We start from the raw sequence: 14458 nt of genomic DNA, 5'->3' as shown, positions 1-14458 counted from the left end.
TATTTATATTGTATAAGTCAAAGTCATATGTGTACAGATTATCAGGGTTTCCTTTTCTTTCTCTCTAAATATTCATCGAATTTCATTAACGTCTTTATCATTTTAAAGAGCCTCAAACATGCTTAATTACTCATCTGTTCTGATACATTTCTATTGAAATTAAAAAAAGAAAAACACCACATCTCTAAGTAGTGCACATACTACACTACAACTGGCAACTTGGTAGGATAGTGATTTTTTAATCCGTTGTATTTTGAATATGTGAAGACCGTTGAGAGTTGTGGGTGGATTTACATTTACTGAATTAATTTGGGTGTGTTGTGTGTGTACACACATACACACAAGTACTAAGAACTTTATCTGTGTCCTCTAGTTCACTGAAGACATTATGACATGCAGCAATGGAAAAAGTACAGGTCGTTAAAATCAAATTAATTACTTTATTAAGTTTAGCTGCTCATTTTCAGGGCCCTGTACTTTTACTATGATTGCAAGTCAAAATGTATGTTGTGAGAAAGCCCTTTCACAATAAACCTTGAATAAAAAGTTATTTTCATTAAATGCGGATGCAAACCTGTGTAAAAATATACATTAAAAAAAAAAAAAAAATCACTCAGCAAAGTAAAAAACAAAACAGGAAAATTTTTAATCAAGCACGCTTACAGTTACAGGCTAAGTTTATGTGATTAAGGGGAAGGTGCCACATTGATTTCGGTGACGTGATGTACGCATTTTCAAAATTTTTAATTTAACACAAGAAAATGCCTCACCTGTGTTCACTCTATGTCACAGACAGAATGTTCTCTGACCAGAAAACCCCTCTGCTGTCTGAGAGGTACCTGCCTTTGGTCTCAGTGCATGAAACATACAACAAAGAACTGACAAGAAAACATACTGAAGAATCAAAATGACAACATCAACATCAATAACAAAAGAGAAACATTTATCATAATGATGTTCTTTCCTGGTATGAAATCAAATCTATAATGTACAACAAAACTGGTAGAACTAGACCAAGGAAATGTATCAGCTGAAGGTTCTTCTGTCTCTGTGAAAATAAAGCCATGGTTTTCAATTTGTTCATGCAGTTTGCCGATTCAGACACCGGGCTCCTTATCCATGCATGTTACTTCTAGAGCACTGTGACACACAACTATGCCTTCGCCTTTTCCAAAATATTAATGATAATAATTATAATAACTCACACACACATATACACACACAATCATACTTTCCGAACCAACTTCTTCACTCACAACTTTGAGCCAGTTGGTGTTTAGGAGCAAGATCAAGGAGCAGAACTGCATGTGATGTGGAACTCATAGTGAGTTAAAAAATTATTTTTGAAGCAAATTGGGGAGATGCTGGGATGATAGCATGAAGGTAACATGGACAGGCTTGGTTACCTACAATGTCCCCATTCATCAACTGAAATTATATTACATATTCTGCAGACCGCTACTTCTCCACTGCAGTTAATCCACACACACCCATTTCCATCCTTAGCTCCCATTGCTTGTTTCCTCTCACTACTATCACTGCACCGCCTGTTCATTGGCAGTGCTACCCGAGTCCTGAGGCTTCATCACATCAGGGAGTTCTGGGGGGCTGGAGAAGGCCTCAATGTGCAGCTGCTCAAACATCTCATCTGGAAGGGAGAGAAGGAAACATTAGCTTTGTCATGACAGAGAATTGCATGTGGTTAAATTAGTCATGCCACAACACCTCTGCTGCTGCTTTGTGTTTACTATGCCAAATGTTTCAGGGTGAATATGAATCAATTCCAGTTAATCTATTAGTTGCACTCAAACTAGGAGTTTGAAAATTTACCAACTTTTTCACCTTTCAGGATGAATGATATATGTAAATCAGGGTAATAGAAAGGACAAGTTAAAGTATATACAGTGAAAGAACACATAAATGTTGAGGGCCTATATGACATTGATGGAGGCAACAAAGTCCATAAGGTGTCTATTCATCATGCTGACATTCAACTAATTAACCAAACAAATTTTTCCAAAAAAAGTACTAGATTATGTTCATAAAAACATCCTGTTATGCAGAAAAAAAACTAAACAAAAAGTGAAGGCACCATTAATGCGGAAGGCCAGACCAACTGTAGCTGGGGCTTGAGGTCTGGCAGTCTGGTTGGTGAATCCACAGTCACCCAGAGTTTTGCTGTCCTCTAGCAACTGGTCATCCTGTCAAGCAACAGTTATAAATGTCACATCTCCATGGCCTCAATATCTATGGGTTTTCTTTGAAGGTATATGGAGACTTTTTGAAATGTTTACAGGAAAAAAGTTCACTTATCACAGTGAAGCACAAGTATCATGGCACTATTGTCTGAGAGAGCGCAAAGCTTTACTGCAGTTATTTTAATTCAACCAAATGTATAATTAATCTCCAATCCAGTGATTGTGTCATTTATGTGACAGGACTCAGTTTGGTGTCACTTGGCTCTAAACTCACTTTGTACAGCCGCTGGTCTTCAGGTGGTCTTTTAAGGATTCCTTCAACAATACGCTTCAGCTCATAGACAGTAGTCGACTCCTTGGCATCTGTGAAGATTGTTGTCTTGTGACGCCGGATCATTAAGAACACGTCCTAGAAAAACAATGATCATAAATATCACTTGTTTCAGAAAAATGACACCCAGTACAAGTTGAACTGATGTTCGATCTGTGCAGGGATTGGCAGGTATTTTACAACAAGGCTGCTTTCAGATTAAAAACTTTATCTGAATCTGTTGACTCAGCTCGCTTGCAACCGGGTAAAATGACACTTACCCTTATTTAGATGACATAATACTTCAGTAGGCCATTTAAATATGTCCAAATTGGCCATCTGGTGGCTGTTTATAACACCTTTCTACCCAAGATTGACATTGTTCTTTATCAAAAACATGTAAAGGAAATGTAAGTCTTTCGCTGGTGTCTTTGCCAATGTGTCCTGCGGAGGATTCTACGCTACTGACATTTCATTGATTCATGAGCTGTATCCAAACAGTGGGAGACGAAGCCCTGTGCTAACGCCACATTAGCCAACACGAACCAGACTTTTGAGACAAAAATAGCCCTGACAGTTCAATCTAGACAAACACGTGATAAATGTCTGGAAATGTCACAGTACGTGCCGTTGGTCTGCCTCAACTAACTGTCCTAAATGTGTGACGTTATATCACTTCCAAGGTTAGCCAAGCTAGGATAAATTACCTCGCTACAGTCTTTCCTTACTGGTAGGAAGGCGAAGCTAACACAGCAAACTTAGCGTTAGCTTCCTAGCACACAAAACTGAAATAAACAGTCCTGTAAAGAACCGCAGAATTTCTTATCGCGGTGTAAATCGTTTGAACGAGGCACTGAGCGCTAATTCAACGTTTGTATTGAGGAATCGTCCTCGGAAATGTGTGAATAAGAAGAATAAAGGTACCATTTCAAGTGGTCAGCTAGCTAGCCAGTTGCGCCAGCCCTGCGTTGAACCCCAGACTGCACCGCTTGCGGATATTGCGCAATTCAGATACGCAGTCCGTATTCACAGAAACGGGTTACGCTGCTCTGCGTTACATTTTCAGAATTTGGCGCCACGTAGTTTCATGCTGGCAGGATGGACAAGTATTTTGACCTGGACACAGCAACAATCTGAGTTGTGAAGACTGCCCGCCCTTGACACCTGATTATGGTTTGTGTGATGATATTACTAAATTGCTCTTTAGCTAACGCGGAGCTGTCAGTTATTGTACGTTATCTGAATGTAAGTGAAACAGCTAGCTAAGTTTGTTGTCATGTTGTTGACGTCTGGGTCCGCCCGAAGTTAACCTGAGACGACATTTGTTTTGCACAGTTTAAACCTGTCAGTCATAGAGACCAATACCTGGTTGATGTCACGTTAGTTTTCCAGAGACAATTCAGTAAACTAACCGAGACTCACGTTGCAATTCAACATTTGACTTGTTAACCGAGCTAACGTTACATCTCAACCCCCATAACTGTCCACAGACAGGCAAAACATGTTGTCCTTCAGTCTGTTAAAATGTCCAGGAGCCTGGACTGAGACTGGACTGATCGGCGAGACAGCTGCATAAATCCGATCAACGAGGGTGTTTGTTATGTCAGATCGTGTCAATGGGTGTTACCAGCCTGGATTGAAAAAGCCTCATTGTAGACATTGTATTGCATTTTAAGGCACTTAACATTTTTAGAAGAAAAAAAAACCTCAGTGCTATAGGCACAATCATAATAAAACATCAAAAGAGACTTGTAATCAAACATAACCTATGCTTTTTATATTTATAAATAATAAATAATGTCGCAGCATGAATGTCACTGCTGACGTATTTTAGGGGGGCATTTTAAGAAAGAATTTTTGGCCTGTCTTCCGTGACAAATGAGTCTGAAACATCAGCAACCTGAAGCATAGCATAAACAACATTGTTATATTACTATTAGCTGTCCGTCAAGACTAATAAGCATTTGTTTTGACTGCTGCAGAACACTATCCTGAAAGAAAGGAACTGAAAAGGTGTCGACACAATGTCAGTGGCAGTGGAAACCAGCGTGTCCAGGGTCTCTCTCCCTCTTCCAACCCACTTCTCCCATGCAGAACAGTCCTTCTCCCTGAAAAAGCGCCATGCCCCATTTTCTTTGTCATCCCTGTCCACCTTATCCTACTCTTCCCCAAAGCAGCTGTCACATTCGCTGCCCCCACTGCCACCCTCCAAGGGGTGCCCCCCTCTGAGCAGGGTCTTCCCTCAGCATCCATCCCCCTGGACACCTCTGTCTGGTTCACTTACAAAGTCCCCCCCTCCAAACTCTGTGTATGATCCCAGCAAACAGCAGTCCTATTTCAGTCAGTGCTTTACTAATTTGGGCCTACTGGGAAGGGGATCCTTCGGCGAGGTCTATAAGGTGAGTTATAAGGTGAAAATTTAGAACAACAATTTAACAACAACGACAACAAATAAGTACTCCCTTCCTTATGAGTTACATCATAGAAAAAGCATTCTCTGTGTTTTTCTAGGTGCAAAGCAATGAGGACGGACGCCAATATGCAGTGAAGCGCTCTGCTCATCGCTTCAGGGGTAACTGGGAGAGGAACAGGAGTGTGAAAGAAGCCAGAGACCATGAGCGCCTGTGTCCTCACCCTCACATCCTGAATTTCATATCAGCCTGGGAGGAATGTGGCCGACTGTACATTCAGACAGAGCTGTGTAGCACCAGCTTGCTCCTCCATGCTGAGAATCAGCCTCCTGGACCAGGTCTATCCGAAAAAGATCATAATGCAGCCACTTTCGTTGGTTTTTTATGCTCATAATTTGCACTTCCTCTTTCTCCAGCTAAATTTCAGACTTTTATTATGTCTCTCCATCCAGACGAGCCTTCAGCGTGGGCGTACCTGTGCGACCTCCTCTCAGCGCTGCAGCACTTACACTCCCATGGTTTTGTTCATTTGGACCTCAAGCCTGCCAATGTCCTCATAACTGACTCTGGTCGTCTGAAACTTGGAGATTTTGGGCTGCTGCTCGAATTGAAACAGAAGAGCACAGAACTAGCTGAGGGGAAAGTGAAAGAGGATGCTCAGGAGGGAGATCCCAGATACATGGCTCCTGAGCTTCTCCGTGGAGAATATGGACCTGCTGCAGATGTTTTCAGGTAAAAGAAAATTGAGTAATATTCAATGATTTTTAAATTGATCTGATTAAAATGACTGTCTAAATATTATTATTATTATTAATATTATTTTTCATTTAGTCTGGGTGTTTCTATTTTGGAGCTTGCCTGTAATATTGAAGTTCCAAATGGTGGAGAGGGTTGGCAGCAGCTCAGACAAGGCTGCCTCCCCTCAGAGCTCACCAGTGGTAAGATCGGCTTTCTTTTGCACTCATGCACTACAACACATTCCATTGTAAAGACTTATGTTTTTACCATTTCCATTTTTATTTTCAGGCCTGTCAAGTGAACTGCAGGTAGTACTTCAGATGATGCTGGCCCCAGAGCCTTCTGAGAGACCAACAGTTTCTGAGCTCCTTGCCCTCCCCTCTGTTAGGAAACGCAGATGGAAGAGGCGCATCTATCTTGCACTCGCTGAGGCCATGGTGACACTGGCCTCGCTCTGTCAGGTGAGGCATCTTTTCAGATATTCACTTTGAAAGTTTTGTTTTTCAAAAAGTGATTCAATAGGTTATCAACTTAACCTAATTTGCGAAGTCTATGGTGCAAACCAAGTATCATGACAAAGTAAATCTATAGATATATTATGCTGCATTTTTTTTAAAACATCAAAGCTCACAAAATTTGACATAAATTTGACTGTGACATAAGAACTTACCTTCCTATAGGTGTTGTCAGTTTTAGATTTTTCTTTGTCTTTCCTCATAGTTGGTGGTGTGCTTTGGGTGTAGACTCCTCTCCTCCCTTCACTTGTCTTTTGTGCCTCGTTGGGCACAGCCGGTGCCCTGCACTCCTCCTAAGGATAGTTGGGACAGAGATTTAACTCTGCCCCTCAGTGCCATGAATGCTGACTTAGGGAGCCCAGAGGATGATGCAGTATTTCTGTTCGAACACACAGAACCAGAGTGTTCCCCCACCTTCTCACGCAGGTAGGGAACGAACATATGTGCAGGACAGTGTTTTTATCATATTGTATCCTTTGCTGCAGACATGTCTTCAATTATTGGGGTCTACAATGTAGCATAACGCAATGCATACATAATGCAAATATAAATGAAATTAGACACAGTGTCAGCAGACAGCCAATATTAAAGGACTAAGAATAGGGGCCTTCAAAAAAAGTAGGTCAAGAAACATACGATATTCAACAACAAATGTCTAGCTTTGTTTATTAGTACTATTTCCAAATTCTTTTTTGTACAAATATAGGTCAACAGCGAAGTAAGGAAACTTGACAATCATGTGTCTTTGCCTTGAGGCAAATTTGCAATGTGTATCAGATTCACCACATTATTTTTTACATATTCCTCATTTCACAGAGTCAAATCCAGACTGTCCGTGGAAAGCACATCCACACCTCTCCCTGGCTCACCGATACACAGCCATCAGAGCCTGGCCCACACCCCCACTCACTCAAATCTGAATGACTGGTGCTCTTGTAACACACCCTCCAGCATCCACTCAAATGGTTCCTGCCACACACTCACCCCCAGCGCAAGCCCCATACATGCAGAGCTTCACACAGACAACATGAATGAAAAGGCACAGAGCCGACACTCTGCGTCCTCCAAGTCTTCTCAGAAGCGCAGCCGCAACTGGGTCAGAGCAGACGAGGCTTTACCCCGACCCAGCTTTGAACCAAAGAACCTGCTCAGTCTGTTTGAGGATACAACTGTAGAGGAAAACCCATGAATCATCAACTGCCTGTTTACCTTCACCTTATAGTGTCGGGTGAAAAACAACCTATGTATGAGTGTACCACATTCACTGCTTAGTTCCTATGGATTGTTTTTTGCCGTATTGTAACATTGCTGTGACTGCTTCTACTTTGTGCGTTTGAAAAACTCTAGTTTAGGAATAAGGGTAACATATGTAACCAGACTGTTAAGCACTTTTTTTTTTACTTTTGGGTAAATGCAATCTGTTGCTGAAATGACAAGTAATGATCCAACTTTAAATAAGTTATCAATAGCTTGGTGTGCTGGAGTCATGTACTCTAATAAAAATGAGGGAAGCAGAATCTCTGAATTTACATTTTTTATTTTGTCAAGCTTTCTGTGTTCTAGTATCTTGTTCAGGTTCTTGTGACCCAGAAAGACTGACAGTTATGCTCAGGTTTGTTAACCAGTAGATGGCAGCACCGGGCTTCACACTGAAATCCAGTCGCCTTCAACACCCACGAGGCGGCTGCTGTCTCGTGCACACAGCATCCAACCGGATTATGGATCCTCCGATTCGTTTTTTTGTCTCCGTCCGCCTTCACCGGGTATAAGAACTACAATCATACATCCCGAATGGATCCCCGCTCGGTCCTGGATCAGGCTTCTGCAGCCTGAATCCGACCATCTGTGTGCATGTAAATATTCTAAACAATGAGCGGTTTTATTTGGATCAAGATCAGATAATCTGGGATTCACCTAAAACCGCATTGGAATTTCATAGGCGTTACATTAGGTCTAAGGTACGTTTCTTTTCCCTTGATGCATTTGTTAATGGTAAATTTCCTTTGGGGTCAATAAAGTATGTCTATCTTATTGCTGTTGATTTAATAATAAGGTGAGACTCGTTTTTATTAAATCCTAATAATGTTATTGCAATGATACTATATGTAAATCTATTTTTTAAAATAAGGGGGGAATGATATATGGTGAAGCTCCTTTGTCACAATTTAAAGCCAGAATGTAGAAAACCCAGGCATGTGTATTATGCACACACCTTGACTACACTTTTTCCCCCTTTGCAGTCCATAAAAATGTCCAAAATTGAGCGTCTCAGTGCTCGAGTGGAGAAGCTGCTGTGTAAAGCTGTGAAGGATGTTCTGGCAGTGGTGAAGGAGACGGTGTCAGAGTACCAGGAGAAAACAGTCAGGACCCAGAGGGAGAACCAGAGCCTGAAACGGAGGCTGCAGGAGCTACAGGACAGCATCAAGGTGGAGTGCACTGGTGAGACAACACCACTAAGCACTTGTAACCACAAATGTTGAGGTTTACTCATGTCTTTTTTTTTTTTTTTTTTTTGTGGTTCATCTCTTTTGTTGTCTTGCAGAAGCTGCGCCGCAAACCAAGGAGGAGCAGGCAGAGACAGATGAGCTGACAGAGGGGGCTGAAGTCCTCCCTGGTGTTAAAGACATTTCGTATTCGTTTGAAGACCATGGCTGTGATTCAGCCATCCCATCATTAGCCTCCCCCTGTCTCTCACCTAAAAATATGATTGAAGCATATGTAGGTGGAGACACCTTGAGCAATTCAGGAACTCTTAAAACTGAGACTAATGATGGGATGTCTTCACCAATTAGAAAACACATAGAGCCCATCATTAGCATTGAAGTTAATGAAAATGATTCAGATTTGCACTTAGCATCGAGTAAAATGAATGTTGAACTGACACTGGATGAAGGCACCACACATAAACATGCCAAACATTTTTATGAAGATGCTACAATGTGCTCTACATCCTTACATAGTCGAAGCCTAGAACCTCCTCAAACCAATACAGGACTCTACAATGCCTCAGGGGTCATCTATAGTTTGGGCCAAAACAGCATGGAAGAGCCAAGATCTCAAAGATACGCAACTACAAACTATGTTGGTGCAGAAAAACCACAGGCACTAAACACAAAAGCAGGAGCTTTCCAGAGAAATGCCAAAAAACACTACTGCTGCTCGCAGTGTGGTCGGACATTCAAGCATGCTGGCGACTACAAGAAACACAACAGAGTGCACACAGGGGAGAAGCCATACTGTTGCTCAGTGTGTGGGAAGCGCTTCAGTCAGTCAGGCTACCTGACAGTTCACCTGCGCTACCACACGGGAGAAAAACCTTTCGGCTGCAGCCACTGCGGAAAAAGTTTCAGTCACTCGAGTAACATGAAGAAACACCTGCAAACACATCTGTGAGGCTGTTCCTGTTTAGGCCAACATGGAAGGACAGTGAACTGCACCCCTGTAATACTCCTGCATAAAGGATGCAGCTTTATGGAAAAGTGATTCATTACATGCATATATGTGCCTTCTTTTATCAAAATGAAAAGACTAACTGTGGAGCACATGTCAAATTCAGAAGTGTATGCACAATCACAATCTAAAGACTCCTCCTGTTTCTGCCTTACTGTTGTTTATCAGATGTTCAGAGTCTTGTTTACTGTCTTGTTTCCTGTATCCTGGAGTTTATTGTGAAAATCAAATAAATGCTTTTGGGATTTCTGTATGGAAAATATTGCCTACAATATAAATTTACATCCAGAATCTAAAAAAATCATTGTGTAAACAGGGCACTTTGATTGAGAGGTGTTATTCTTTTAAAGCAACTATACAAGCAAGGGTGTGTAGGTATCATAAAAACTGATAATACAAGTAATAAAATCTCATAACAGAATACATACTCATGTCTTTCCCAATTTCACTTCCAACTTCCACCAACAACTTCCCTTTCCCTCCAAACTGGATGTGATGTGTTTAAATTTGAATAGACTATGCAGGAGTGTCCACTAAAGTGGAGGTGTTGCTTCATTCCCCACAGAGTAAAACTATAACTTGGGGGAAATTTCTTCTATCCAGCTATTTGTGACTGACTGATACAACAGCTATTACACAGGTCAGAGGTTACTGTGAGGCCCACCCCTGATGCCATAGCCACTATACTAACGCTTGAGATTTAAAAAACACTCAGGAAGCTCCTTTAGACACAGCTGCTGCCGACCTTGGATGGTCAGTAAAAAAAGGGGTCTGTGTTCCCAGAATGTGGGGATTATCATGTTTCCCTGTTTAGGGTTCAGGAACCTTTTCACCTTTTCTCCAGGTATTTGCCCAGTTATGGTAGATAACCTATCTATAGTTATCCCTTTTCAGTATTTAACATTATCCTCAGGAGTTGCGATGGTTGAGGTGACATCTTGCACGATCACTGTGTTGGTGTAGCCACAGTTCTCCTTGATTAGTCAAGCTTCCCATAAGCATATGGGAATGTCATGCATGCCCAACAGCTATAGCTCTACATTAAAAGCAAAAATATCTTCAACTCTAACAATTGAAATATTTTACAATACCCACCATGTCATGTTATGATATCTGTCTTTTTACTTACTATTCCTTCATTTATTTGCTTAATTTGGGCATTTATTTGATTGTAATGTGGAAGCTCAATTTGATATCAGAATGTAAGAAATAGTAAGACTTTTTTTCTTTTTTTACAAAAACATGCTTTGCCAGGCCATTTTAGTGGCTGAGGTATGAATGGTACAGTGGCTTGCACCTCCCGGCCACCGTAGATTGGAATGTGAAATCCTAGCTCTAATATGCTGTGTAACATTGAATCAACAGTGTGAGGAGGAGGTGAAGCCCATAGCTGGAGATCAGACTCAACACAGCTGTTTGCTTCATATATCCAAATGCTTTCCAAAGACTTTTATTTTGAAATCTTCCGCACAGGGGCCGTACACTGGATTCTGCTTCCGGGGTCGGCGAACGGTCACGATCGGGTCTTATTTGTGCTTCATTATGTTGTTTACAGTGTTTTAAACTTGTTTTTGTGACGATGACATCCATCAGTCGTTTAAAATGTTGCTAGTGGTGTAGCTTTTTGTGGATATTTTTGACTTCTGGGATGTCAAAAGTGAAAAACACAACGTAAACAATGTTAGCTAATGTAGCTAACTAACGTTGGCCATCAGTGTTATAACTTGAGGACGACTCTGCAGGTACAGCAGCTCCAAACCTGTTTTCATGGGCGTCCAAATGATCTGACACTCATTTAACACACCGCCAGTGTTGATGCTGATCATGGCATTTCCCTAAAAGTTCTTTAACATGGGACATTTCATTGTAATGAATGTACAACCACATTAAAACAGCATGTTCAGATGATTACTAACACAGATTATTTAGTATTTTAGGTTTAACTGATGTTTATCTTTTTCAAGTTCCTACTACATCTAGACGATTCTTGTGTTAATTGTTGCTATCCTGTAAAATAATTGCACAGATTATGGGCAGCTGATTTTCTCATACTTTCAAAATTTTCCGTTTACATTTAGCCAATTGATGTGAATATTAAAAGCCAACTGCAAAGAATTTTCTGCCTTCAGTTGCTGTCAGATTTAGCCAATAGTTTCAATTCATGATTATGTAATGAAATCGTCAATGTTCGTTTTGCAGAGGGCTATTCATGGTTGATCCACTGTAGGTGTTTTTTTCTTTTTTACTGTGAGTGCTGTTTTGTTTCAGGATGTCTAAACTTGAACGTTTGAATGCTCGCGTGGCCAAGCTACTGAGTGCTGCAGTGCAGGAGGTGCTGGAGGTGGTGAAAGAGACGGTGTCAGAGTACCAGGAAAAAACTGTGCGAACACAGAGAGAGAATGAGAGTTTGAAGAGACGACTGAGGGAGCTCCAGGACAAGATAACAAAAGAGAGCACACGTAGGTATAATGATAATCATGTTGGTATGACTGAAATGCCCTGATGAGTTGCTAGATGTAAACATTCCTGCATCTGATCTTGATTTTGCAGCTGTATTACCTGAAAGTGTATTGACTGAAGAAAAACAAAATCCAGACAATCACAGGCAAGATTTCACCTTTACCCTCACAGAGGAAAAGTCAGTAAACGACCAGAAACTTGGCCATGATGTGAAGCAGGAATGCAAAGAACAAGAAATCTTCAATAATTCTGAAAACAGCACTGCCTATACTTTAGAACCAACATCAACAGAACAATCCAAGACACAACATGAGGAGGGAGCACACAAAATTGAGGAGACACTGACTGTCACAGATCCCAGTTTTTTCTCATGCAACAATGTTGGCAGCTCTCCCTCCAGTAGTCCTCTCAGGGTAAACCTGGATGCCATCAAAATGGAACTAGAGCCAACAGAGTGTACAACATCAGAAACAGTGCAGTACAGTGGATGTATGGACTTAAGCTGCAGTTCCTCTCGGCACAGCTCTACTGAGGCCCTTATGCCACCGGTTAGCTCTGAACCTTATGGACTCTTTGTCCTCTCAAGTCACAGCATACCCAGGAGACGTGGATTTACAAAAATCAACAGGGCTTCTTTTGATGTGCGAAAAATACGAGAGAACTTAAGAGCAGGTGACTCACATTTGTGTGTTATATGTGGAAAGACGTTCACCAGGGTCGGGAATTTGAGAATCCACCAGCGCTGTCATACTGGAGAGAAGCCATATGGTTGCGTACAGTGTGGGAGGCGTTTCAGTCAGGCAGGAGACCTGAAAAAGCACAAGAGGGTCCACACAGGGGAGAAACCATACTACTGCAACCAGTGTGGAAAAAGCTTCAGTCGAGGCGAGAATCTTAAAAGACACCAGAAGATTCACATTGGAGAGGCACTTCAGTTACAGCAAGCAAGGAGGGGGCAACAGTTGTGATCTTAATCCAAGACATGTAAATCAGTTGAAAATGTGAGTTATGATTTCTGGTCTATGCCCTTAGTTTGAAAAATATTTAAATAATAAGTTCCCAAGGACACCAAAAGCTTTCTCTCCCTCTCTCTCATTTGTGTAGCATTCTTACAAGGAATTACTCAGTTTGGGGTTTCTGTTTAGCTTTGTGTCCCTTTTTACACAGACGTTCTACTTTATCCTAACATGAAAAGTACAAATATGCCAGTACTCATTACTGTGGTGTGTTCAACCACTTAGGGGCTGAGCCACTGCTCAGGAGATTTGCTTTCCCTGCTATGAGAAGTGGAAGCTTTGCTGCTTAAAATCTATAATAATGAAACTGGATTTAACCAAAGAAGCTTTATCTAATGTCACTGTTAAATTAGCAACAGTGAAATGGTGACGGTCTCTTTGAAAAGATATCCTGCACACCCATGAAACATCTGAACAGGTGATTTTGGTTGTTTTGGCTAATAAGAGCTTCCCTCTGGACTTGATCTAATTCAACCACCCAGAGTAAGTGAAAACACCTGGGGAGGCATTTTAAGGTATACCTGAGAAAATTTGCACAATTTATTTAAGATGTGTATTTGTTTAAAGTATAATGTAATGTTGAGATTAATTTTCTTAGTAGTAATACATTAGCTTTTAAAAAAATTGCTTCCTCTACTTCACTTTTAGCAGCTAGTATCGACTCGGGTCTTTGGTGGTCTAGAGTCCTCTGTGTACAGAACAGTTTTAAACAGTCCTAGATGACAGTGACCGTGTGTTACTGATATGTCATGTTAAAGAACATTAATTATGATGATTGAGCCTTGAGTAACATGATTGTGTTTATAATTTCCTGATTAAGTGAAATGACTGAAACTTGCAATATGTATTTATTGTAGAATTATTAGGTTACTTAAGGTTTTTGCTCAAAAAATAATAATAAAGTGTACTCCACAGTGTAATTTTTACTTAATGGGCTATTTTGGGCTGTGTGACACTATAAGGCAAGAATGTGTAAATAGTTATCACCTATATATTTATGTATGTGTGTGAGAGTGTGTATAAGTTGTTAATTTGACTTAATGAAATTGTTAATATTAAGTTCATAGGATTTTCACAGAGATGCCAGCACCCACAGCCAAACTTGAAAATTCCCATCTCTAATTGAATTATTATTGATGTAAAATACTTTTGATCATGAAATGGGCTGAGTGATCAGCTGTGATCAGCTACGACCAACAGCTGTGATCTGCTGCGATCAGCTGTGATCTGCTGCGACCAACAGCTGTGACCAGCTGTGACCAAGTGTGACCAACAGCTGTGACCAGCTGTGATCAGCTGCGATCAGCTGCGATCTGCTGCGACCAGCTGTGATCAGGTAGATCTGGTGCAGTTGCAGTGC

General features: G+C 41.0%; 3 protein-coding genes across 4 annotated transcripts; 2 read left to right on the top strand and 1 right to left on the bottom strand.

Annotated features, from left to right (window-relative positions):
• Positions 1 to 622: 622 nt before the first annotated feature.
• LOC115060302 (elongin-B) lies at positions 623 to 3516 on the bottom strand. Its single transcript, XM_029528186.1, has 4 exons — positions 3433 to 3516; positions 2473 to 2607; positions 2093 to 2201; positions 623 to 1648 (listed from the first exon to the last, which is right to left on the bottom strand). Exons 1-4 carry the CDS (start codon positions 3433 to 3435, stop codon positions 1536 to 1538), a joined length of 360 nt encoding a protein of 119 aa, XP_029384046.1. The 5' UTR covers positions 3436 to 3516; the 3' UTR covers positions 623 to 1535.
• Positions 3517 to 3582: 66 nt separating this feature from the next.
• Positions 3583 to 7681, top strand: pkmyt1 (protein kinase, membrane associated tyrosine/threonine 1). The gene is made up of 8 exons (XM_029528163.1): positions 3583 to 3681; positions 4491 to 4907; positions 5020 to 5257; positions 5372 to 5651; positions 5751 to 5857; positions 5946 to 6118; positions 6378 to 6598; positions 6989 to 7681. Exons 2-8 carry the CDS (start codon positions 4533 to 4535, stop codon positions 7359 to 7361), a joined length of 1767 nt encoding a protein of 588 aa, XP_029384023.1. The 5' UTR covers positions 3583 to 3681; positions 4491 to 4532; the 3' UTR covers positions 7362 to 7681.
• Positions 7682 to 11132: 3451 nt separating this feature from the next.
• On the top strand, positions 11133 to 13997 carry LOC115060292 (zinc finger protein 189-like). 2 transcript variants are annotated; one of them, XM_029528170.1, is made up of 3 exons: positions 11133 to 11364; positions 11891 to 12081; positions 12173 to 13996. In XM_029528170.1, the coding sequence occupies exons 2-3, from the start codon at positions 11892 to 11894 to the stop codon at positions 13048 to 13050; spliced, it is 1068 nt and encodes a 355-aa protein (XP_029384030.1). In that variant the 5' UTR covers positions 11133 to 11364; position 11891; the 3' UTR covers positions 13051 to 13996. The 2 variants fall into 2 exon arrangements, with proteins under 2 accessions (XP_029384030.1, XP_029384031.1); XM_029528171.1 differs by lacking the exon at positions 11133 to 11364 and having other exon boundaries at positions 11892 to 12081; positions 12173 to 13997.
• The last annotated feature ends 461 nt before the right edge of the window (positions 13998 to 14458 follow it).

Source organism: Echeneis naucrates, chromosome 19 (assembly GCF_900963305.1).
Source record: "Echeneis naucrates chromosome 19, fEcheNa1.1, whole genome shotgun sequence".
NCBI lineage: Eukaryota > Metazoa > Chordata > Actinopteri > Carangiformes > Echeneidae > Echeneis > Echeneis naucrates.
This window is presented reverse-complemented; position numbering and strand designations above follow the sequence as displayed.

Bases quoted from the DNA above. Each gene is read 5' to 3' on its own strand.
- LOC115060302 (XM_029528186.1), bottom strand. The intron at 2,202-2,472 runs GTGAGTTTAGAG...GTTGCTTGACAG, and splicing joins AAGACCAGCGGCTGTACAAA to GATGACCAGTTGCTAGAGGA. The intron at 1,649-2,092 runs GTGCCTTCACTT...TCTCCCTTCCAG, and splicing joins TCTGGCCTTCCGCATTAATG to ATGAGATGTTTGAGCAGCTG.
- pkmyt1 (XM_029528163.1), top strand. From the start codon at position 4,533: ATGTCAGTGGCAGTGGAAACCAGCGTGTCCAGGGTCTCTCTCCCTCTT. The intron at 4,908-5,019 runs GTGAGTTATAAG...GTGTTTTTCTAG, and splicing joins CCTTCGGCGAGGTCTATAAG to GTGCAAAGCAATGAGGACGG. The intron at 5,652-5,750 runs GTAAAAGAAAAT...TTTTTCATTTAG, and splicing joins CCTGCTGCAGATGTTTTCAG to TCTGGGTGTTTCTATTTTGG.
- LOC115060292 (XM_029528171.1), top strand. From the start codon at position 11,892: ATGTCTAAACTTGAACGTTTGAATGCTCGCGTGGCCAAGCTACTGAGT. The intron at 12,082-12,172 runs GTAGGTATAATG...TTGATTTTGCAG, and splicing joins GATAACAAAAGAGAGCACAC to CTGTATTACCTGAAAGTGTA.